This window comes from Pleurodeles waltl, chromosome 1_1 (genome assembly GCF_031143425.1).
Source record: "Pleurodeles waltl isolate 20211129_DDA chromosome 1_1, aPleWal1.hap1.20221129, whole genome shotgun sequence".
In the NCBI taxonomy this organism is placed as follows: Eukaryota; Metazoa; Chordata; class Amphibia; order Caudata; family Salamandridae; genus Pleurodeles; species Pleurodeles waltl.
Genome location: NC_090436.1, coordinates 391,067,878 through 391,092,844, shown reverse-complemented (window position 1 = coordinate 391,092,844; position 24,967 = coordinate 391,067,878). Strand labels below are relative to the sequence as shown.

The 24,967-nt window shown below is 43.7% G+C and overlaps 1 protein-coding gene across 3 annotated transcripts in view; it reads right to left on the bottom strand.

The window, feature by feature from the left end:
• Nucleotides 1–24,967, bottom strand: part of AP3B1 (adaptor related protein complex 3 subunit beta 1) — a 1,440,584-nt gene that overhangs the window by 349,473 nt on the left and 1,066,144 nt on the right. For all 3 annotated transcript variants that reach the window (XM_069223388.1, XM_069223395.1, XM_069223382.1), the window contains exon 22: nucleotides 24,194–24,303. In XM_069223388.1, the coding sequence (XP_069079489.1) occupies nucleotides 24,194–24,303 (110 nt within the window). The remainder of the gene's footprint in view (nucleotides 1–24,193; nucleotides 24,304–24,967) is intronic.

Here is a 24,967-nt window from a genome sequence, read left to right as displayed (position 1 = left end):
ACCATTTTCTTTGTTGCTTGGGCCAGGTGAGGGAAAAATCACCTGCAAAAACACATAAGATGTCAGGATATCGGTATCCTGACCCCATTGGGCACACATGGAGGGGTCTCTCCCAGATTTCTTTTTTGCCCAATCTGCGTATTCATCGCGGTGCCCAGTGTGGCCCCCAGTGTAGCTCCGCAAAGGATTTGTGGATCTGACAAATAATGGGGAAAAAAACCTACTCATACCAAATTCCAGCAGCACACGGCCAAAGACTGTCTGGTTGGATACATGTGACTGGAGGGGGGGGGGAAGGAGGGGTTAGATGCAGGGTGCGTGGTGGCTGTAGTAACATATGGTACATATGGTAATTATATATTACTTTACGTTAAGAAAAACGTATAAATTCACTGAAAAAAAACAAAGGTTACAGGCGTGTTAGTTAGGTCACGTCTTACCCACACAAAACCACATAAATTCATCAGTTATAGTTTTACTTATCTGAAGAAACTATAAATTGTGCTGTAAAGTAACTTTAGGCCATGCGTTACAATTTCTTATCATAAGTATAACTACAAGTATAACTATAACTGCTGAATTTCCATAGTTTTCGGTGGGTAAAACGTGAGCCTAACTGTAACATCCCGGTAACCTTGTTTTTTTTGTTTTTGTGAATATTGCATGCTAAAGATACGCGTGGCAAAAGCATGCATTGCAAAGTCATATATTTCTGAACAATTGGTATACTCCAAAATATGCGTTATAGAGTGATTGGGTCCTATAGTTTGTAGCTTGTGATCTACATTGTGTAAATACAGGTTGTGATCTTCCCGAGCAACGTCCCATAGTCATCCGTCATCATTAGAGTGCCTGAAAATGAATCAGACTGATCTAACGCACCTGGAAAACAGTAAAGTCTACAGATGTCTGCTTGACTTCTATCTGAACTTATTAGAGATAGCAAAATGTACTTTGGATAGGTCACTAGTATACCACTATAAAAATATACAAAGTGTCTTGTCCCCAAGACTACAGAAGGCACTGGGAACTGTCCCCTATTGGACACCTTATCAGTGCCAGAAGAATTCTGTAATGCTGCAAAGGAATTGAGGCCCAGACCTCTCAATGACTGCAAAGGCACACCATTCCATAGACTGAGCAGAACACTTATCACTGCATCCTCGTGTAGTAAAGTGGACTTCACAAGTAGCAAATTTTGTGGAGAGTGCTTGTAAGGGTGTGGTTGTACGTCCACACTGTTTATCGCTGCTGTTTTAGGTGCTTCTGGTCTCTTCTACTAGCAGGGGGAAGACACTGTGCATATCAAAGAGCATGGGAATAGAGAGGAGGATGAGGATCTAGAAATAATAACATAATGAAGACATTCCTTAATTATAGGCTTAGCCGCCTCTACAAGGAGATTAGTAATCTTCTCCGCTGACTAAAATATTTACTTAGGAGAAGTTTTAGTCAAAGTGATTTGACCAGTTATTTTGCTTTTGAACTGTTTGGGTTTGGCTATTCCCCATGAAGCATGGCTAGGTTAAGTGGAAAGTGAATCTTAGGGCTTCCGCGAATGAGCACCTCTATTGTAGGCCCAATGAAACAGAGGTAAATGTGTTTCAACCAATAATTAATGTGGTCCATGCATTCTGCGATATTTTAGTGGCCACCAGAAGAATTTTCTATTGCAAGAGAAACGAGGATTTATTAGCATTCATTTGGCAAATTTAAATGGTGCTATTTCATCTCGTAGGTCGGGGACCATAAAGATGGAGGAGCGGAGAAAGGAGTCAGTGCGGCGAGGTATGATTCTGGACCCCTACAAGGCTTAAGTAAATTATAAGAAGAAGGTTACCTTCATTCATTAAAGCTGATTCATTTCACTGGCATTCTTGCTAGTCTTTATGCCACTGCTGAAAATGTTGCATTTAATTTTTCTTGGAATTTGATGACGCAGCTCCTAGTGCTAAACTCACAAACTAAAAGATCTAAGCTGTCATTTTCGGAGGTGTGAGGGCACCGAAAGCTGTGGAGACGACCTGCTTCTTTGGAATAACAAGAACAATTAAAGGTTTAGGAAATGCCTAACAATATTGCTCCAAAGGCAGTCTAAAATAATGAGCTCCCGTCGGAGTGAATTACCTGCGACAAGGTTAAGCATCTCAGTTTAAGAATGTCCACCCTGTTATGGACACCACACCCTGAAGTACGGATGAAGAACGGTCACTCCTAAAAATGCTTCATCTGTTTGTGAGGGGCATAATTTTTTCTGCATTTTGGTCGTCAAACCTCACTTAATTCTAAAGGGGGGCATGTTCATCACTGTCCAAAGTCGCAGCAGGCAAAATGAAAACAGCCTAGGTAAATTATGCTAAACAAATGACAAAATACCTTTTTTGTATAATCAGGCAGAATCTCAATCAATCTTCTTTGTTGTTTGATCTGCTCTTGAGGTTAAGCAAACGCTGTCACTACAACATAATTTAGTAGGATACTGTGAAAATAATTTGAACATTTACTGGTGAACTTCCTCGCAAACATGTTGTGCCTCTGTCACTGAACAATGTCTTAATTTCTAATTCTCGTTCTGAATCACTGCTACTCTAAGAACTGTCACTGCTCAAGGCCTACAGGACGCTTCAAACTGCATATTATCACCCATCGTCACTTTATGGAAAGCTCCCTCTCACAGTGACTGATCATTCCTTCCTGTGTAAATAACCACCTATTCATTTCATAACCTTGACTTCTACCGCCATGCCTTCTGCCCTCCCTCTTCCTAAACAGGTGACAAAGAAGGGATCTGATTGAAGGGGTCCATTATGTATCAACTTAAAGAAAGGCAAAATGATTGATGCGCGCGGCAGTCACCTTCACTGTGAGCTACTGCAGCGGCATCCTTTTTATCAAATGACCTGAAAATCCTGCTGACAGTTTAACATTCACCACAAGGATAACATGGAGAGGACGCAGGGCCTTAATGTCCTAATTCGCTTTGAGCGTGGTATGGGATGAAATAATCCTAACCACAGTTTTAAATGCCGCTGTCCATATTTCCCTTTCCATTGCCTACATTACGGCTTACGATGCTTACCACAGATACCGCTCAGTGTGCATTTGTTCTAAGATGAAGGGAGGCCTGTCTGTCCATACACAAAGCCGAATCTGATGTACTGTTCTCCATTTCTTACAATTAGCCATATATCACCTGCTAGTAACAACAAACGTATGGCACGCCACTAAATATATTCCATTTTGTCCACGAGTATCGACTGTGTTTTCTGCTGTAATAAGATGAAAATGCATTTTGCCTGCTTCCCCTACGGTACAAACCCTTGACAAGCGCACTACGATTTAAATTTCACTGGTTACCGGGGATATACTTAAGAGACTAAATTGTGAAAAGAAGCAGCTTCGTATCTTTGTGGGACACACAGCCCCATTTCCTCTGGGCATTTATTACCCGTTAAAACCAATCTTTTGGTGAGTGGCAGTTCAGGGTTTTTGAGAGCAAGCTGCAATATTTCTTCGGGTCTGCTGAGTCATAATTAAAGCTGAACTGCGCGGAATTGGAGAGGGAAGGTCAGCGAGGTTCGGTGTGAGAGATGAGGCTGGGCTGATGGGCACCAAATGAACAAATTATGATGGGCCCCACTCAATGTGATGAGGTCAAATGCTTGTTTCTACCCACTGACAGTTCAATTTCCCTGAAATGTCTCTCGATTCTCTATGAGCTAATTATGAATGAAAAGTTATCAACTGCCCAGACCAAAAGGGTCTTAAATACTATTCCTTCAAACACTTAAAGGCCAAAATATTGCTAGAAACAGCGTTCAGGCCAAGAATTATATGCTACACAGAACTGCTATGTAGATTTAAATAAGTGTGATAAACAACGCACTCTATTATGTCTGATATAGCACAACATACTAAACGTATCTGAAAACGAAAAAAATCATGTTATCAAGCAATATTTCATATATTTAGCATTCATAACCAGAACAGGCAAGAGTTTGAGTATTATATGTTTGCATTATTTTCCAACAGTGCTGTAGATTAGTGTTGAATGCTATTAGAGTAAAACAGCTGCCAAACATCAATAGACACATTTACTAGCAGTACTTTTTTAAATCGCCTTCAAGAGCCAATGGAAAGATGCAGTGGGGTTTGGGAAAAATGCAGAGGTCTTTTAAAAACATTTCACAGAATAATTTTCCAAAAGATGCATTCACTAAGGGCAATTACATTGAATATGAACTCCAACACATTCGTTATGAGTGGATACATTTGTTATGATAACCTCCAACAGTGAAAGTGAATTAAGGTAATAAGCACCAACATATGATGCTGTTTAGAGAATTGTCTGATTCATTTCCTGATGGCACATTATCTTAAAAATAAAACATTTACATTTAAGGCACTGCAAGCAACTGTTTTTCATACTATATTCATGATTCTGTAGTGCAATGCACACTTCTATGTTGGAGTACCTAAAGGGGCCCGAGGTCACAGCATCTCTACACATCTTCTTCAAATAGAAGTCTGAGTGGGCCTCCACTTTTTGTTCACTTAAGGTGTTCTGTTATGCTCTTGACAGCTGGCTTGAGAGGTTTTAGGGCTACCCATACTTTATGCCTGCTCCATCCCACCCCACCATACAATGACAGCGCTAACCTCACCAGATGGTGGTTTTGGTGATGGGGAACATCACTTAACAGGTGGTAGAGACAAGACAACCAAGCCAAGTCTTCTTGGCCTGCATGGCAGTTAAAGTTACTTGCGGCTTGGGGATGTCCTACTGCGTGGACAAAGTACGCATACTGATATTTCCAAATAAGTCGCCGAAGTGTCAAAGTCTCACATACACAAAGGCTTCGGATCGGTAAATCGTACACAGCAAACATCAAATAGACATTCAAGAAGACATGAGAAAACAATTGCCCACATTTGTTTCTGACAATTGTATTCGCTTGGTAAAAGCGAAGAAAGAATAATGTTTGCTCGTGGCTCTGGAGCATTACTCTCAAATCATCTAAATGCAGCAGCACAGCTTCCCACACACACAAGGAGGACCACCAAGATACTGCAGACTAATGATCAAGAGCTGATAACAATATACGGGTAGAGCTCTGCACCTCTAGCGCTCACTACCTCAAACAACAACAGAGCGTCCCGCTCTCTTTGGAGGCTGATCTGTTCTAATGCTTGCTGTAATTGCATTGTTCTAAACTTGTATTAGAAAGGCAGCTGCTTGCCTATCATTTGTACTTTCCTCGTTAATCGTGACTCAGTGAATTAACCTTCGATTATGGCTGTTAAAATTGAAATGAGCTTCTTGTCTTGCTGGGGCTGCCCCTTTTCACTGCGAGAGTCTGATGAAAATCTTTAGGGTCAATGAATATGTCCCATGTCATGCCTGCTAGCAGCAAAGATGTGAGGAGGAAAACGTTACCTTCAAATATGTGATTGAAATTTTTAGGTGATAAGCTTTACTGACAGCAATATAATGGAGAAAAAAAGAATTCTGTGTGTATCACCATTTAATAAAGTCTGACCCATAACAAAAATCTATTCATACAAAAATTCGAATTCTTAATATTAACCAATGCGAACAGCTATAGAGCAATATGCTTCGCATCAAAATTTAAGCACGTTTGCTTGTAGCAATCAAAGCAGCCAAATTTTCTATTTTCTGCAATATGTGATTTAGGGAGCATAAATTACAAAACCATATGTGAAAATGGAAAGCCCTCTGTCAAGCAATATACAGACCGACAGATTATTTAACAGCTGTAAACATTTCTTTCACACAATTAAATGAAAAAATGCCACTGCGCGAGCCTCCTTCGCTATTAATCTTCATTTACAGATCAAACCAATGAAACAAAGGCACAAAGTACACTTTCAATAATGTGCAGCGGCATTGGATTTAGAGGAATAGGCTTTATTGATAGGCTTTATAAAAGCTGTATGCAATTACAGTGCTGAATGATTTGAATAATAGACTGTCTGACATATTCTAAGATAAGTGGCGGCTACATTTCTTTGATATTAGGGTCATCTACTCATCTATTTTTACTCCATGCTAGCCTCTGCCTGGCAATAAATTAATTTCTTAGTGTTAGTTCGGCATGTGCCCTACAGTTAAATTCATTTTCCCTCTCACTGAAGAAAAAAAGTAAAAAAATAAAATAATAATAAGATTGCGCTACATCTGCATTCATGAGCAGATGCCAATGCAATGTAGATGGAATGCAAATACAACAATGTGCCGCACATGGTAAAAACACTTATTATAGTCCATCTTCCCTTTCTAATCACCTCAGGTGTTGAGATTTAGTATGGATATTTTTTTTGTAAAATACCCGTGTATTGTAAATGGACTGCCATTATTCATTCCAAACACTTCCCTCAAACCTTGGGCATGATGTGTAACAGATCATTTTAACACATTTAATTATTTAAGGGTTCTTGATTAAAAGCATATACCCACGTGCTACGCAACCTGCCAGTCAGTACTAGGTGAGGTGTACTTTTGCAATAAAGTATCAGAAAAAAGAGTTTGGAGAGAGACCCCCCTAATGCTCTAGAGCCCACCTGCTGCTTCTGGATACATCTTTCCAATATGCTGTGGAAAACGTTACTTATATTTTCGTTGTTGCTATCCCACATCTCCACACCTCTCTTGCTTTCTCTTTTGTCTTTTCTCTTGTGATGTAGGTAGCCCGACTTTTTTGAAGACTTTTGGTAGGATCTAGAAGAGTTGGTCATTGCAAGGAACAAGGAAAGCATTTTGGTAGATCACTTTTCCCATGTTTATTCAGTACACATTTACTATCCTTCAACACCCAGGTTCTTTCATTGAAAGATCTTACTGTGGAAAAGCATGCACACATGGATGGATGCTCCAAGTGACAAGGAGAGTCAAAACGACAAGTGAACAGCCAGCTTTTAAACAGCTGTTGCTCATGATTAGGGCAAGGAGACACAACAAAGGAAATTGGCCTGTTGTGCCTATTAGCACCATGTAATCCATAAAAGAGGTAGAGCAGAAAGCTGGTTGTGTCACCACGAAAAACTGAATTCAACATCTACGAGTGATCTCTTTCAATCCAAAATTAAAATATTAATAGTTCCAAAAAGGCACACGTTTTGAAGTTACAAACCACATACACAACACTGGCCCACTCGTCCAAGATCCATTCACTCTACAACATAGGGTTAAATTAACTAGAATCCCACATTTAAACAGGTCCCAAGCTCATCAGTCACGTGCTTGATTGACTGTGTCAACTAAGTCCTGGTTTTCTGACAGCATCAACTATTGACTTGTTTACTCTGTCCTCATACAGTATGTTCTCAATAGAAAAACACCAACGTAGACTGGACCAAATTAAAGGAGAGGTCAGTTATTAATCTCAGTAAATTCCAATCTAGGTTAAAGAATCCAATGCAACATATTTTTCACTAAAGGGAAGTGACGGTATGTGGGGATTTGAAAAAGGTATACTCCACAGTTTCTCTTCATGACCTTTAGAGACTAGGAGACAGACGTGGGAATTTATTCATCTGACACTGTACTACACAATGACACCATGATTACCATAGCACAAAAGGCTCGCATGGTGAAGGAGGACACAAAGATGGGGGTCTCACTCACGGACGATTTGTGATTGATCAAACATACAAAGAAATCAAAGCTTCACCAGAATGCAGAAATCTAGGGTTTAAGATAAATTAAGTAGCAGTGACATTCAGTATTTCAACCTGTGTAAGTGAGGACACAAAGAGCAAGATCAGACTCCACCTGACAGCCAGTTTTTGCTATAAAAAAAAACAAAAAAAACAAGCAGCTGCACGGTGGCTAGACTTCGTCATTTGAAGTAACAAACAGATGTTAGGGCACTCATGAATAAAGTTCAGCCCTCCATATGTGTCAAGACTTGGTAAGCCATCAAATATAAGTCGGACCAGGATAGTAGGCAAAGGTTCAATTTAATCTTGAGATGCAAAATCCATTAGAGCAACAATAACCATCCTTGGAAACCAATATCCATAATTCAACAACAGCCAACACGTGTTTCGTCCTATGAGAAAAATATTCTCAAAGACTTAATCAGGGCTTCCTTATTAGTTGAAGGGACTTCAGAGCCGATTTGAAGTAATTTTGGCAAGGGTTTCTGCGCTACAGAAGCACAAAGAGACTAAAGGTAAATGCATCAGAAGATACCAGAGTACAACTCCATCAGAGGTTTGGCCACAGGAAGCATGGAACAGCCAGTAGATTTTTTTTTTTTAGGAGACTGCAACATATGATAATACTGTATATATGAAAAGAGATCTTGTTGGAGTGGAAGATGTACACACATTTCAACTCTTAAAACTTGGTACCAAGGAGTGTTTGATTACATATCAAATGTAATTCTGTGTGTCATTTTGCAAGGAAAGCACTATCCTGAAGGCTGGGTTCCATGCTGCACCTAGTTTAAGAGCAAGTTTTTCAAAAGTCAGTAACACACAAATCATTTGGGGCACACAGGTGAAGATGCTAGCAGCTCTCCTTGACGTTTTTCGGCACTACTGCCTTTAGAGGTAAATCACAATCCTGGAGTAGTTTTCCCTGGGAAGAGATTATTTGGTAGCTTTTTTGGGATTGCGCCATAAAAATATGCGCGAATGGATGATGGAGCAGAAGATAGTACAGAATCTTTTATATCTGTTGGGTTCTTTCAGAAGCAACCTGTACAAACCTAGGCTCAATCCAAAGGTCTCACTTTCTCAGTTAAGGCCAGGCATGGAATCAGTAGCTACTGATGCCGTCTTTCCGAATTAGAACCAGAATGAACTAAGCATTTCCTCTGTTACTGGGATACCCAGACAGCTGGGACAGATGAGCAGGCAAAAATAATCTTTTGTGAATGTGACTTCTTGGGGGATTTCTTAACAATAGTTTCCATGTCTCCAGAACATTAATGGGAATCCTTTCCAGGATCCACATATGCTGGCAAATAACCCTAGTTAAGTCTCATCAGTGCTTCTGAGAACGCCTTTTCCGCCTGTCTGTATGGTGGAATTCAGAAGACATTAGACTCACTCAGGACATTTGCAAAAGGCAAATAGTCTCCCCTAGAATCATTGGGCTTCAACTGCCATCACATCAGTACTTCTTGTACAGAAATTCAGACACTTCAAAACACATACTAAAGTCTTTCAAAAGTCCATAGGATACACTCAGTTCCAACAAAGTATGATGATGCACTGTAGGAAGCTGGCTCTGAATATACTATATCAAAATGAGATATAGGGCCTGATTACAACTTTGGAGGAGGTGTTAATCCGTCCCAAAAGTGATGGTAAATTGACGGATATACCACCAGCCGTATTACTAGTCCATTTTATCCTATGGAACTCGTAATACGGCTGGTGGTATATCCGTCACTTTACCGTCACTTTTGGGACAGATTAACATCTCCTCCAAAGTTGTAATCAGGCCCATAGTGTGCACAGAGTCCAGGGGTTCCCCAAGAGGCTTGACAGAGGCAATAATAGATAATACTAATGCTCTATTTGTGGTAGTGTGGTCGAGCAGTTAGGCTTATCAGAGGGTAGTGTTAAGCATTTGTTGTACACACAAGCAATAAGTGAGAACACACACTCAATGGCTTAACTCCAGACCAATAGGATTTTATATAGAAAAATATTCTTTCTTAATTTATTTCTAGAACCACTATATTCATTTAGCAGTTAAGTACATCCAATGAAAGGTACTTTGCATAGTAATACCTAGAACTTTAAATGGAATTAACAATGTACACAGTTTTCTTTAAAATGGCTAAAAGCTATTTTAAAAGTGGACACTGCAATTTCCAACAGTTCCTGGGGGAGGTAAGTAAAGCACAGTTTTTGAGGAAAGTACCACACTTATGGGTTCAGTCTCCGGGGCATAGGTGGCCCACCGTTGGGGGCTCAAGCACCCAGCACCAGCAGCAAAGGGCTGGTTAGGTGCAGAGGTCAAACAGGAGCCAAAATAATGTGGGCCCATATGGAGACAGGGGGTACTCCGGTTCCAGTATGCTTGCAGGTAAGTACCCGTGTTGTCAGAGGGTAGGCCAGGGGGTTTAGAGGGTGCACTTGGGGGCCCCCAAGTAGGCACCAAACACACACCTTCAGTGGCACTCGGGTGGCCGGGTGCAGGGTGCAAACAGGGTGTTGGTTTCCCAATGGAGCTTAAAGGGCGGACCAAGGCATCACTTAGGTGCTCCAGGCAAGGCACATGGGGGCTTCTCGGGCAAACGACCGACTGGGCAGGGAGGTGGGCCACCTGCTGGTCACTTCTACACTGGTGGTCGGTTACTCTCCAGTCTGGGGGCTGCGGGTGCAGTGCTTCTCCAGGAGTCGGATATCTTCGTCCCGGACAGTTGTGGATCAGGGGGATCCTCAGGATTCCCTCTGCAGGCGTCGTCGTGGAGAAGTGGGGAGGTCAGCCCAGGGTGGACACTTGGTCGGAGTCGCTTGGGGGTACTCTCTGGCTGGTTGGTTCCTCTGGACACGGGTCAGGGGCGTCAGGTGTAGAGTTGTTTGGACTCACGTTTCTGGAGTGAGGTGAGAGTCCCTTTAAAGATGGTTTCTTTGTCTTCTTGTTAGGCAGGTCTGCTTTCCACGGGAGTTTCTTGGTCCTTGATGAGGCAGGCAGTCCCCTGGAGGCTTTTCAGGAGTCGCTGATCCTGCAGAACGCGTTGCTTCTTCTTTTGCAGCTTTTTGAAGCAGGAGACGGGCCGGTAGGGCTGGGGCTGAGTCAGTTGTTGTCTCCTATTCTCTGCAGGGTTTTCAGTTTAGCAGTCCTTCTTTCTTGAGGTCGTCAGGAATCTGAAAAGCTGGGTTCAGGGTCCTAAAGGGTACTAAATTTAGGGGTGTGTTAGGGCTACACCCACCCTCCTTGTGCCCACCCTCTGGGAGGGGGGGCACATTCATATCACTTTTGGTCCTAATCCTCCAAAGCAAGATGGAGGATTTCTCAAGGAGGGGGTCACTTATGCTTTGGACACCTTAGGGGTGGTCCTGGCTGAGGGGGTGACTCCTCCTTGTTTTTATCATTATCCCTCTGGACTCCCTGCCAAAAGTGGGGGCTCGTCCGGGGTGGCGGGCATTTCCATTAGCTGGAGTGCCCTGGGGCATTGTAACACCAGGCCTGAGACTTTGAAGCTCACCGCCAGGTGTTACAGTTTCTGCATGGAGAGATGTGAAGCACCTCCACCCAGGACAGGCTTTGCACAAAGGCACTCACCCCATGTGATCAGAAAGTCATCTGGAAGTGGCAGGCTGGCACAAGCCGGTCAGCCTTACACTAGCAGTTGGGTTAACATACAGGGAGCATCTCTAAGATGCACTCTGTGTGCATTTTTAAATAAATCACATTCAGTGTGGATTTACTGTGCTGAAAAGTTTGATACCAAACTTCCCAGTATTCAGTGTAGCCAATATGGTGCTGTGGAGTTTGTAATGACAAACTCCCAGACCATATACTCAGTATGGCCACCCTGCACTTAAAATGTCTAAGAATTGACTTAGACACTGTAGGGGCATAGTGCTCATTCAGCTATGCCCTCACCTGTGGTATAGTGCACTCGGCCTTAGGGCTGTAAGGCCTGCTAGAGGGGCGACTTACCTATGCCACAGGGAGTGGTCGGTGGGCATGGCACTCTGAGGGGAGTGCCATGTCAACTTTGTCTTTTCTCCCCACTAGCACACACAAGCTCCAAGGAAGTGTGCATGTACTGAGTGAGGGGTCCCCTACGGTGGCATAATACATGCTGCAGCCCTTCAGGGACCTTCCCTGGCCACTGGGTCCTTGGTACCAAGGGTACCTTTTACAAGGGCCTTAACTGTGTGCCAGGGCTGTGCCAATTGTGTAAACAAATGTACAGTTTTAGGGAAAAAAACACTGGTGCTAGGGCCTGGTTATCAGGGTCCCAGCACACTTCCATACAAAGTTGGCATCAACACTAGGCAAAAAGTGGGGGTAACCATGCCAACAATGGCATTTTCCTACACAACTTCCCCCAGATGAAAGAGGACGAGACTAACCTTTCCCAAGAGAGTCTTAATTTTCTAAGTGGAAGAACCTGGAAAGGCCATCTGCGTTGGCATGGGCAGTCCCAGGTCTGTGTTCCACTACAAAGTCCATTCCCTGCAGGGATATGGACCACCTCAAATGTTTAGGGTTCTCTCCTTTCACTTGCATGGGCCATCTAGAAGGTCTGTGGTCAGTTTGAACAATAAAGTGAATGCCAAACAAGTATGGCCTCAACTTTTTCAGGGACCAAACCACAGCAAAGGCATCACTCTCAATGGCACTCCAACGCTGCTCCCTGGGGAGTAACCTCCTGCTAATAAAAGCAACAGGCTGGTTAAGACCATCATCATTGGTTTGGGATAGGACTGCTCCTATCCCATGTTCAGAGGCATCTGTCTGCACAATGAATTGCTTAGAATAAGCTGGGGCTTTAAGAACTGGTGCTGAGCACATAGCTTCTTTTAGGGTGTCAAAGGCCTGTTGACAGTCTACTGCCCAGTTTACCTTCTTGGGCATTTCCTTAGAGATTAACTCTGGTAGGGGAGTCACAATGGACCCACATCCCTTCACAAACCTCCTGTAGTACCCAGTAAAGCCAAGGAATCCCCTGACTTGAGTCTGGGTTTTTGAAGCCTCCCAGTCCAGAATTGTCTGGATCTTGGGTTGTAAAGGTTGCACTGAACCTCCACCTACAAGGTGGCCCAATTATACAACTGTTCCCTGCCCTTTCTGGCATTTGGATGCCTTGATAGAGAGGCCTGCTGCTTGCAGGGCCTTCAAAACCATCCCCAGGCGGATCAGGTGATCCTGCCAGTTGGAACTAAAGACAGCCATATCATCTAGATAAGCTGCACTAAAGGACTCCAAACCAGCAAGGACTTCATTCACCAACCGTTGGAAGGTGGCCGGGGCATTCTTTAAGCCAAAGGGCATAACAGTGAACTGATAATTCCCATCAGGTGTTGAGAATGCTGTTTTCTCTTTGGCTCCATGTGCCATCTTACTTTGCCAGTACCCTGCAGTTAAGTCAAAGGTACTTAAGAATTTGGCTGCACCTAGTTTGTCAATAAGTTCATCTGCTCTGGGTATGGGGTGAGCATCTGTTTAAGTGACAGAACTGAGTCCTCCGTAGTCCACACAAAACCTCATTTCTCTCTTTCCATCCTTGGTATGAGGTTTAGGGACTAAGACCACCTGGCTAGCCCAGGGACTGTCAGAGTGCTCTATTACCCCTAAATCTAGTATCTTGTTGGCTTCCACTTTGATGCTCTCTTTGACTCGGTCAGACTGTCTGAATATTTGGTTTTTGACAGGTAATCGGTCTCCTGTGTCCACATCATGGGTACAAAGGTGTGTCTGACCAGGGGTCAAAGAGAAGAGCTCAGCATACTGCTGCAGGACTTGCCTACAGTCAGCCTGCTGTTGGGCAGAGAGGGTGTCTAAATAGACCACTCCATCTACTGTCCCATCTTTAGGGTCAGTTGAGAGGAGGTCAGGGAGAGGTTCACTCTCTGCCTCCTGATCCTCATCAGTAACCATCAGCATGGTTATGACTGCCCTATCATTACAGAGTTTTAGGTGGTTAACATTGGTTCTACCTCCTGATCCCTAACTTCTTCCCCATCTGAGGGGATGTCTTGGCCAACACGATGATGCCTGCAGCCTAAATCCAGGGGACCCCCGACTGCAAGAGAAATGAACGAAGATTCCCAACACCTAAAGGTACCCCTGCACCCTCAGGCCTTGGGGAGTACGACCACCGGTCCAGCAATATTCAGCAGACAGCCCTCCTCCTTGTCCAGCCTGTGGTTTCCCGGTACCAACCCCCTAGACCCAGCCTGCAGCATCTTTGTGACCCCCCCTCCTTAGGTCCCCCTATTGAAAAGCATGGGGACCCTGTCACTGTGTTTGCACCCTGCACCCAACCACCCCTCTGCTGCTGAGGATGTGTGTTTGGTGCTGACCTGAGTGTCCGCACGTATGTTGAGCACTCCGGCCAGATGATTCGCTACCAAGCAAATCCGATGGTCCTGAAGCCAGGACCAGAGCCTCTCTACAGAGAAGGTACGACCCCATTCCTTCCTGCTTGTTTATATACCACATCACGGTAGTGTTGTCCGTCAGGACCTGAACTGGCTGACCGAAAAGGGACGGGAGGAAGGCCTTGAGAGCCTGACGTATTGGCCACAATTCGATCAGATTGATATTGATTGAACGACCCTTGATCACCAGGTCCCCCAGATGAGCTCCCCACCCTAGAGTGGAAGCATCCGTCATGACAGTGGCCACCGGAGACGGAAGTGAAAATAGCCTTCCTTGAGAAAGGTTGCCGTCCACAGCCCACCATCGTAGATCCGCTGCAGCGTCTCTGGAGATCGATATCGACTCCTCGAGATCCCCTTTGTGTTGAAACCATTGCTTGCGGAGGCACCACTGGGGAGCCCTCATGTGCCAACGTGCATGAGTGACCAACAGAATGCAAGAAGCGAACAGAGCGAGCAGGCGTAGGACCTTGAGGACTGGAACAACCGCTCTATTTTGAAACATTGGAATCAACACCTGGATGTCCTGAATCCGCTGAGGTGGAGGATAGGCCCGATTCAATGTTGTATCCAATACTGCCCCTATGAACAGGAGGAGCTGAGAGGCGTTTACCGAAAAGCCCACACTGAACAACAACTGAGTTGTCAACTGCAAGTGATGCAGCACTAGCTCTGAAGACTTGGCTTTGATCAATCATCTATGTAAGGGAAAACCGATATTCCCTTCCTTCTGAGACTTGCTGCAACCACCGCCATCACCTTCGTGAAGACTCGAGGTGCTGAAGTAAGACCAAACGGAAGGACCAAAAACTGGGAGTGTTTCGACCCCACCACAAACCGGAGATACTTCCTGTGCGACTTGAGTATAGGGATATGAAAGGAAGCATCCTGCACCAGAGTCAGCATCTTGAATTTCTCCTGTTTGAGGAACCAATTCAAAATCCTCAGGTCCAGGATTGGTCTCAATCGACCATCCTTCTTGGGAATCAGGAAATATCTTGAATAACAACCCTGACCCCTTTCCTGCTCTGGAACCAACTCCACCGCACCTTTTGATAACGGGATTTGAACCTCCTGCTGTAACAACAGGAGATGGTCTTCTGAACAAAACGAGGGACGGAGAGGGATGGGAGGGGGAAAATCCTGAAAATGAAGAGCATATCCTTTCCTCACAATGTTCAGAACCTAGGAGTCTGATGTGATTAACTCCCACTCAGAGAAAAAGATGTAATCTTCCCCCTACAGGAGAAATATGGCTGAAAATGGGCAGAAAACTAGGGCTGCTTCCCTTGTTGTTGTCCTCCAAAGGAAGCGGATAATGCAGGGTGCCGCTGGGTGGCCCCTCTTGTCCAAACCCTCCCCCGCCCTCTAAAGGACCTATAAGGAAGGCTGGAAGGCTGTTGGACTGTGAACTGAGGTCTCCCACGGTAAACGGCTCCACGCCCAAACCCCCTGAACCGCCGAAAGAACCTGAAAGGGGTAGTAGTGGAAGCCTGCAGACCCAAAGACTTTGCTGTGGCCCTACTATCCTTAAAGCGCTATAAAACAGAGTCCGCTTTAACACCAAAAATCTTTTCTCCATCAAAAGGCAAGTCCAAGAGAGCTGACTGGACATCCATGGAAAAGCCAGAGGACCTCAACCAGGCATGCCTCCTAGTAGCCATAGAGGTACCTATCGCCCTGGCCACCAAATCTGTAGAATCCAGACCAGACTGGATTATCTTCTTAGCCGCTGCCTGAGCATCTGACAGGAGTTCTCCAAATTGTCCTTGCACCACCTACGGCAGGTCTGGAACCACAGCCCTAGCTGAATCCATCAGGGCATGCACATATTTACCTAATACACAGGTAGCGTTTGCTGCTTTGAGGGCCATACTACAAGAAGAAAAAGTCTTCTTTGCCAACTGCTCCATCCTCTTGTACTCCCTGTCCAACAGAATCGCAGGGAAGGAGGCTGGTGCAGACCATGTGGAACAAGAGGCTTGAACAACCAGACTCTCCGGGGTAGGATGTTTCGACAAAAATCCCAGATCTCCAGGAGCCACCCTATACCTCCTTGCCACAGATCTGTTGACAGCTGGGGATGACACAGGCTTCCTCCATAGCTCCAAGATAGGCTCCGTAAGAGCCTCATTAAACAGAAGCAATGGATCCGCTGAAGTAGAAGAAGGATGCAGCACCTCAGTTAGAATATTGGGTTTGACCTCTGCAGCAGGCAACAGACGATCCCACAAATTTGCCACCTTTATGACCACAGCATGGAAAGAGGCCGCCTCCTCCGTAAACTCCCCTGGAGAAGAAAGGTCCCATTCCGGGGAAGTGTCTAGCCCACTGGCTGAGTCAAGTCCTTAATATTCCCCCCCAAGGGCTCCACAATCTCTCCTTCCTCCAGCAACTGCCTTTGGTACTCCTCCTGCTCCTCCAAAACTCTTAAAGCTTTTCTGCGTGACCTCAGCCTGGCCTCTAACCTTGGCGTCGACATAGAATTAGCCGACGTCGATGACACTGGCTTCAGGACTGAAAGGCACGGACCAGGAGAAGAAGGCTGACTACGGTCTAATCCGGAACCATCCGGGGCCAGAGCGGATCCCATCGGCGCCGTGGTCACCTGAGGCTCTGTGATCGGCGTCGACTGATAAAGACCCGGGGAGCCCAACGTAAATGCCAAAGGACCCATGAGACCAGCCGGTGCACCAGCAGGGGCCATAGCATTAAACATGGAAATCATGGCATTTAAAAATGCTGCCGGATCAGCTCCCGGAGCCCGGGAAGGCAGGATACCGCTGGTTTCCATGCAGCACTTGTGCCGGTTGAGCATCCGAATCCTGCGCCACAGGTGAAAAGCAAGGACTCCCTGGAGGCGCGACCACCTCGAAGACTGACGGCGCCGGAAAAGCCTGAAGGCTCTGAAGCTGTGGAGTCACAGTAGGACTAACCTCCCATGTCGCACAGCGCCGTCTAGATGGAGACCTGGACCTTGAATGGCTCCGAGCCGAACGACGCAGAGAGTCATGATCACGTCACTTCTTGTGCTTTTTCGATGAAGTGTGAGAAGACGACCTGTGATGGCTCTTATATCCTTTTTTCGCCTTAGCCAAAAAGAGTTTGGTTTCTCTCTCCTTCAGAGCCTTTGGATTCATGCTCAGGCAGGATACACACTCCTCGACATCATGCTCGGAGCTTAAACACCAAAGGCAATCACATTGAGGGTCAGTAACCGACACGCGACCCCCGCACTCTTGACAAGGCTTAAATCCCGACTTTCTAGGAGGAGACATTGTAACCAGAAACAAGATTGTAACCAGAAACAAGATGGAACACCTTCAACATTAGCAAGAGCTAGGAGAAAACCATTAGCGTTGAAGGTACGGAAAAAAGGGAACTGACGTCAGCACACCGGCAAGGACCTCTTATTGGCACGGTGACGTCAGATGGAGTCGCATGGAGCCGTGCAACTGTGACGTCCTCGTCAACGTGGAGAGCTCTGAAGAAGATTTTCCATTGGATGCTGCAGCAAGGGAGAATTCACAAGGTGAGGAATCCACAGGTAGTTGTATCCATCAGAAATATATTTTTACAATATAAATACATTGGCCTGGAGTTAGTCATTGAGTGTGTGCCTCATTTTTAAACTATGTATGCACAACAAATGCTTTGCACTACCCTCTGATACGCCTAACTCCTCAACCACACTACCACAAAAGAGAGCATTGCTATAATCTAATTTAGCCTCTGTTAAGCCTCTGGGGAACCCCTGGACTCGGCACACTATATCTCATTTTGATATAGTATATACAGAGCCAGCTTCCTACAGTTACCCTGTCTGTGAATTCACAGCTCACTACAATAAACCTCCCAAAAAATGGCTAGGAAGCTGCCTAGGCTATGTACTGGTCAAAAACAAAATTATCAAAAGTAGAAGGGGGGGTGGGGAGGGGGACGTGTCAGGGCCTCACTTCCTTACTCTAGGCCTGATCGAGTATGCACTCCATTTCTGTCACAAAAAGGATGGCCCCTACAACCAACAGCACCAAAAAATATGCCTTTATAACTGTTTACTACCTATAGGTTACAAGGAGGAGAGCATCATTTGACCCTCCAGGTCAGTCCGGGACTCCTCTTCGATCCCTGCCCTCGATCCATCAAAAGGTCTATTGCCTCACCTTCTTGGGCATGGGATCACTCATCTCTATATTGCCCACCTTCGAGTGCTATTGGCTCATCCTATTAGACCATACTTCTGGGATCAGTTGGCACAGCCATCTGACCCACACGGACTACCTCAGCAATAACCTAGTCTGTCGTGTCAGAAGAGCCAGTGTTCAGACACCCCCGCCAGTCAGGCCACGCCTATGATTGTTTCCACCAGTCAACCCTCTTCTCCAGAATTCTTGATATCACCTGCCTCCCCCCATGAAGTACCTTTAACTCAGCTGGGAGCAATAACATATTTCAGGTCCATAGCTTTACACTTTTGTTTCAATGTGGTAAACAAGTCTCTAGCATTATTTACCCAATGGGTTAAATCTGAGAAGATTATCTGTCCCTCTCCAGACCTCCTAACAGCCTGCAGGATTACATCTCTGTCACAGTAATTAAGGATTTTAGCAATGATCATTTCTTGAAGGGCCATCCAGAAGCGATTTGGGGCCCAAAGAGCTATGTGCCCTCGCCACCATGAAAAAAAAACTAATGGTCCCTCAGGTTTCAGAACAGATCTGAGCCAATGATCAATGAAGAGTTCCAGCATTGTGTACCCCACTTTCTATGGTAATCCTACAAGTCGGAGGTTGCAGCATCTGGACCTACCTTCTGCATCCACCAGGCTATGATCAAGATGCTGTTGAGCTATGTTGGTGGTTCAAAGGGTCTTTACCTTTGCCTGCAGACATTTCACATTTCATTAAGTTTTCAGCATTTACTCTGAAAACTTCTGCAGATATATATGGAGTAGATTTACATCCAAGGAGATGGTATCAATCTTGGCCTCAAAAATAGATTTTGAGTTTTGAATCGCTGCAAGGATTGCGGGCACCAGAGGGGCCCAAGCAGCTCTTGTAGCTCTTGTTTGCCCCTGCTTGGGTTAGCATTACCCGCGATCCTGACGCCTCCAGCACCACAAGCTCAACCATTCGTCACACCCAGTGGGGATTGAAAGCCCTCAAGACCACAGGCCCAGGAACCCCAGAGAACAAGGAGGATGCCTGTCAAAAAGCCCAGGCCACCGCTGCTCTAGTTCTGCAAGGCTACTTAGGAGTCCCAGGTGCAATCCCATCGATTTTTTCCTATCAGTGGCATAGGACAAGGAGGGGAACCGATTATCACAACCCTGACATAGATAACGCTTTTATGCACACCTCCAGACAAAGCTTCTAACCTCCAGGACTCAGCTCTGACCCGGACCAGGGTGAGGATCTGGCAGCACACATGGAAAGAAGGAGGGGAGCAACATCATTATGTCCTCTGCCGGATGTAACATCTCTCTGACAAGAGGTCTCTGCTGGGAGAGACAAAACTCAGTAGCAGGACCCTCTCACACCTCTGACACAACAAGCACACCTGCCATCATGAAAGGCTACCAGACAGGTAGTTCCGATGCCCCTGGCAACTAGCCTGGCAGTATTAGCAATGGTAGGGGATACCTCCTCATTCAACAATCCATCACTGCATTTTCCAGACAATTTCAGGCAATTTAGGGGGCAGGATGCAGGAAGATTACAGGGTTAAGCCAGGCACACTAGGGTAGTGCTTGTTGTCAGCCATCTTGTTGAAGACGCCGACTCTAAATTCAACTGCCAAGCTTAAAGTTAGGTTACAGTTAGCTCTAATGTATTTAATTTCCAAAGATAGCTGGGAAATATCCAGGTTTTTATTTAAACGCCTCTGCACTCTGTTTAACTGTGCATTTTCGGTACTTGCCTTCGCACTGACCCAGGAATCTGCAATACTAACCTCATTGGGAAGCACATAAGATCTGAAAGAGAAGGCTACCTCGCTACTGCACCTGCTTGGCTTATCTCTTCACCCTGCAAGATCAGCCGTTTATTGCAGACTGTACAGAAAGTATACAGAATTGGAGGAGCACCTCAGAGGTTTCCCTACTGTCATAATGGGCAGCAGAGCACCAATGCACCTGGCAAAACAACACACAAATGGTGCATATTGAGTTGTGATGCAGAGGTAGATGTGACAAGTCATCGTAACAAGCAAAGTCCAATATGGATGGCTTTTGTGCAGGTTATATATTGACTATTGCTTTGAGAGACAAGTCAAGCAGTAGTCAGTCATTAATTTTCACATTTTGTGACTTAACAGATCTTTGGGATTTAAAAAAAAAAAAAAATTAATATTTCTAGTTACATATTCAATCATATATCCAGAGATCCTGCTCCCTCCTTAAAATACTTCAGTGTTGATCTATTCTCATTTATCCAAATTGTTTTTATATATCATACTGTTGCAGTACATGTTGCATTTGTTGCTCATGGCTATCCAGTCGATATACACACCTCAAAAAGTTGACCAATTTTCATAAATGTTCAAATGTTTCTGGGGGCATTCACTGGCCTCATATAATTGAAGATCCAGTATATATCTATCCTCCATAATCTAGTGTCAATATAGCAAGCCAATTCCATTATTTTAACCCCTTTAGCATGTGGATCTGAGGGCATTGTGTTCACACATAAAGATAAGTTAGCTCTGTAATTTTCGTGGCCCAATGCATTTGTGTTAGGGTGGCCTTCCATACTACTAGTTGCAGAAGACAATGTCAAACAAGACTTACCTCCAGCCAGTACAAATAGTGCAGTGGTTAAGCTGCACCCAATGCCCATGTATCGGTTTTGTATTTTGTAAGGGTCATAAATCCTTTAATTAGTCAACTTTAGATGTGCACCTCTGTAATATGACAGAAGGTCTACGATACCGAGAGCATCATCATAGGTAGATTTACAGTCTTTACTCAGGGCCATAGTCCGTTCCAGTATATAAACTATAGTAAAGATGTAAAAGTCTTAAAACCAAAGGGATGAACTTTCAATGGGTAACTGCGAATGGTGTGCACATATTTTATGGGAGTTGAATTATTTTTATTAGAGCAATCCCATGCATCGATGAAAGAGGTAGCAAGGAGCACTGAAAAGTATCTCTAGGAGTAGATTAGTAGGTCTATCTGCAGTTGAACATTAAGGGCAGGTGTGACTGCCAATTCTGTTTATAAGGTATATTTAGTAGGTAACATTCTCTAGTTCTCTGTAATAGGTGAATGAATGAATATAAAATATATAAAGCACTCGAACACTTAACAGGCACATCCTGGCGCCAACCCAAAACACCAACCCTAAGAGGGAAAGTAAGAGAGCCGACAAAAGTTAACAAATACATCCCCAAAAAAATGCTATATCAAACAGTGACTCAAAGTATCTGGCATCTGGAAGAGCCAGGTCTTCAAAGATGTTTGTTCTCAAGTAGCTGAAGTAGACCTGGAATTTGGTTCCAAGCTTTAACTACCAAGAAAGTGAATTATTTGCCTACTCAAGATTTAAACCTAAACGAGGAAGGTTTTAAGAAATTTGCAATGGACAATCTGAGTGTCCGAGTACTATAATGGCAAAACCTGTGTTAGGTATTCAGGAACTGTAGCATGAAAAGCTCTGAAAACCTAACAAGAATCTTACAAAAAAAAAAAAAAAAAAAAAAAAACACTCTCCTGAATCAGTAGCCGAGGTAGATCTCGGAGTGCTTTAGAGGCAGGGCTATATTTGGGAAGTTTAAGTATCAGTCTGGCAGCTAAATGTTGGACCATCTGGAGTTTGTGAAGCAGTTGTTTATCAGTTCCTGCATACAGACTGTTGCAATAATCCAGCCTCAATGTTATCGGGGCAAAAGCCACAGTATTCCTGCCAGCTGAGGGAAGAAAGTCAAACAACTTTTTAAAAGATTTAATCAATGAGAAGCACAAATCAGTTACCGATAATGCTTGTGGTAAAAAGGTGAGGGTATTATCAAATTTAACTCATCAAATTTAACTACCAAATGTTTTGCCACTTCTACTCTGTGTGTGTGTGTGTGTGTGTGTGTGCGGGGGGGGGAGGGGTGAAGGAGGAGTAAGGCATAAAGTATGGCCACCACCTCAATGGAGAAAACAGAATTGACTTCCCGATCAATAGAATTTCTGTCTTGTCAGTGTTACATTTTATATGTTTTTTCCCATCCAAGGAATGATGTTTACAAAAAAGTTTTAAAAATTCTGTTCAGGTCCAAAAAAGCCCTCGTCCAGAGACAGGGTCAACTGAGTGTCATCTGCATAGGAAATGGTTGTAATTCCAAAAGACGTGATCAAATATGTCAAAGGGGCCAAGTAAATGTTGAATAAGGGAGTACTATGTGATGAGCACTGTGGTGCACCAAAGGCTAGTGATCTTTCTTTCGAAGCATACTGACCAAAAAATACTAACTGTTCCGGTCAGTCAAAAAAAGATCTAAACCAAGCCCAGGCCATGCTGAAATGCTAGAAAAGTCTAGAAGATTCTAGAGCAGTTTAGAATGAGAAATTGCATCAAACTCTTCTGATAGATCAACAGGACATGAACAGCGTTGTTACCAGAATCCAGAGTTGTCTTAATGGTCTCTGAGACTTGTAGAGTGCCTGGCTCTGAAACCAGATTGACAGAAATGTACTGTTTTGGAGTTTTCCAAGTGTTCAGTCAGTTGAATATATAGCATTTTTTTTTAGGATTCTACCTAGTGCTGGGAGCAATGAGATTGGTCTAAAACTGGGCAAGATCGAGGAGTCCGCCAAATAATTTTTTAAAAGTGCATTAACCACTGCCACATTCCAAGGTCCTGGAACTTCGGCCAAAGAAAGAGACAGATTTAATATCTTGTTTATCACTGGATTCACAGTATCAATAGCCTTATGCAATATAGCCAGCGTGCATGGGTCTCGAGGGAAGTCTGATTTACATGAAAGAAGCTTGCTGTGATTGTAGTAGAGAGATAGGCTGAAAATTGGATAGGGTAAATTGAGGTAGAGGGGTATTCAACACACCTCCGTGTAACTGACAAGGTATGAGACAACTGGCATTAAAGCCCTGTTGATTTCTTTTCTTCAAATAAAGCAGACAGCCTGTCACGCAGAGCCTGAAAAGGGAGAATATCCTTAGATAAAGCATTAGGTTGCAAAAAAGATTTAAAAATTTTAAACAACTTTTGAGGGTCAAACTTTGCTTGTTCCACCTGGGACATGAAATTACAATTTTTTGCTTCCATAATCCATTTATGATAAGATTTCTTCCCTCTCTAACCATACCAAGGAACAACATTATTGTTGACGCACTTCAATACTGAAAGTAATCTACATGACATTAACTTTCAATTTACGAACGTCTCAACATTGTAAATTATCTTCAACTTACTTCACAAACACCACAAATCTTTCTATGTCACTACATCACACTTTAACCTGTAGGAGGGCCAGAGGCTATGTTCTTTAATTTATAAAAATATACTGCTGCTGATCTGTACCAAACCAACAAGAGTAAATCATTATACATTATTTATTGCGAGGTTTAACAAACCATAAAACTATGAAAGAATTTTAGGCATTACTTTAGACATAGGGCAAGATTATGGAGCCAGCATGTAACTAGGCAACCAAATGTGATGGATCAAACAGCAACCAATTCAGTCCCTAATCAAGCAGTCCATCCTCCACTGCTATGGAATGGCACTGAGTAAGTGCTAACGGGGGTAGAGTTCTGAGATCACACCACATTTCAGATTTATACAAAACTGATGACAATCTAGTCATCTAAATAAGTTACCCAGTCTCCAGAGGAATATTGTGTGACCCTATACAGATATGGTACTTAAGCCTGGTAGTTTTTTTCCTACTTTTCAGCTTTTCCACCTTTCCACATAATTTTTTCTTAGTTTACAGTTTCAGCGCGGCATTGTAGTTGTCTTATTCTAAGCAAACATTGGTAGTTTTCAATAAGGGGCTGTATCAATACATTACGCTGTCCAATAAACGGCATGAAAAAAACATTTACGACTGCAGATTAAAAAAAATTTCATCAAGATTACTCACATTGATTATAGGTGAAGATGTGGACAAAGTCAAACCTTGTAAATCAGACACTAAACTTGGAGAAAGAAAGGCTGGTTTGGGAACTCCTGGAAGAGGCGATACTGCGTTAACTGCAGAAAAAAACAGATTTGTCTTATAAGAGCTATTTTTATTTATTAAGATTCAATATCTTCAAATTCTTTATCATCTTAATCCAATGCACTATGGCAACAATATATTTACAAATACGATTTTCCAACTAACAGATATATCAACCAAGCAGGTGATCATAAGTAGCACCTAGAGGAATGTCTATCAGTGTCATTGTAATAATTTCTCCAAACACACTGCCAAAAGAAAAAAAAGAAAAAAGCAAGGAAGTCAAAAACAAGCACTAAGCTGCACTGTAGCTTTGTCCCTGCCTCAATGGGACAACTATCAATCTCTTTTTAATGAAGATTTGATAAATTGACCACTGCCTTTTTATCCATTATTCTGAAACTGATTGGCCTCTTGTCTGGATTCCCATTAGGTTTTCTGGCCATTAGATCCATACCTAAGTGAAGGTCATAGGCAATTTAGGGATATTAATAATTATGAGCGATCAACAATGAATTGTACTTTTCATAAATTACCAGCACTTTATCTGTTACCGAAACTTCACAAATATCATGTCAACCCCCCTGGGAGACCAACTGTTTCTTCCAGAGGTAGTATGCTTGAGAATACATCCAAGTGTGTCGATTTTTTCTTAAGATCATTTGTACAATCTCGCTCTTCATGCATAAAGAATAC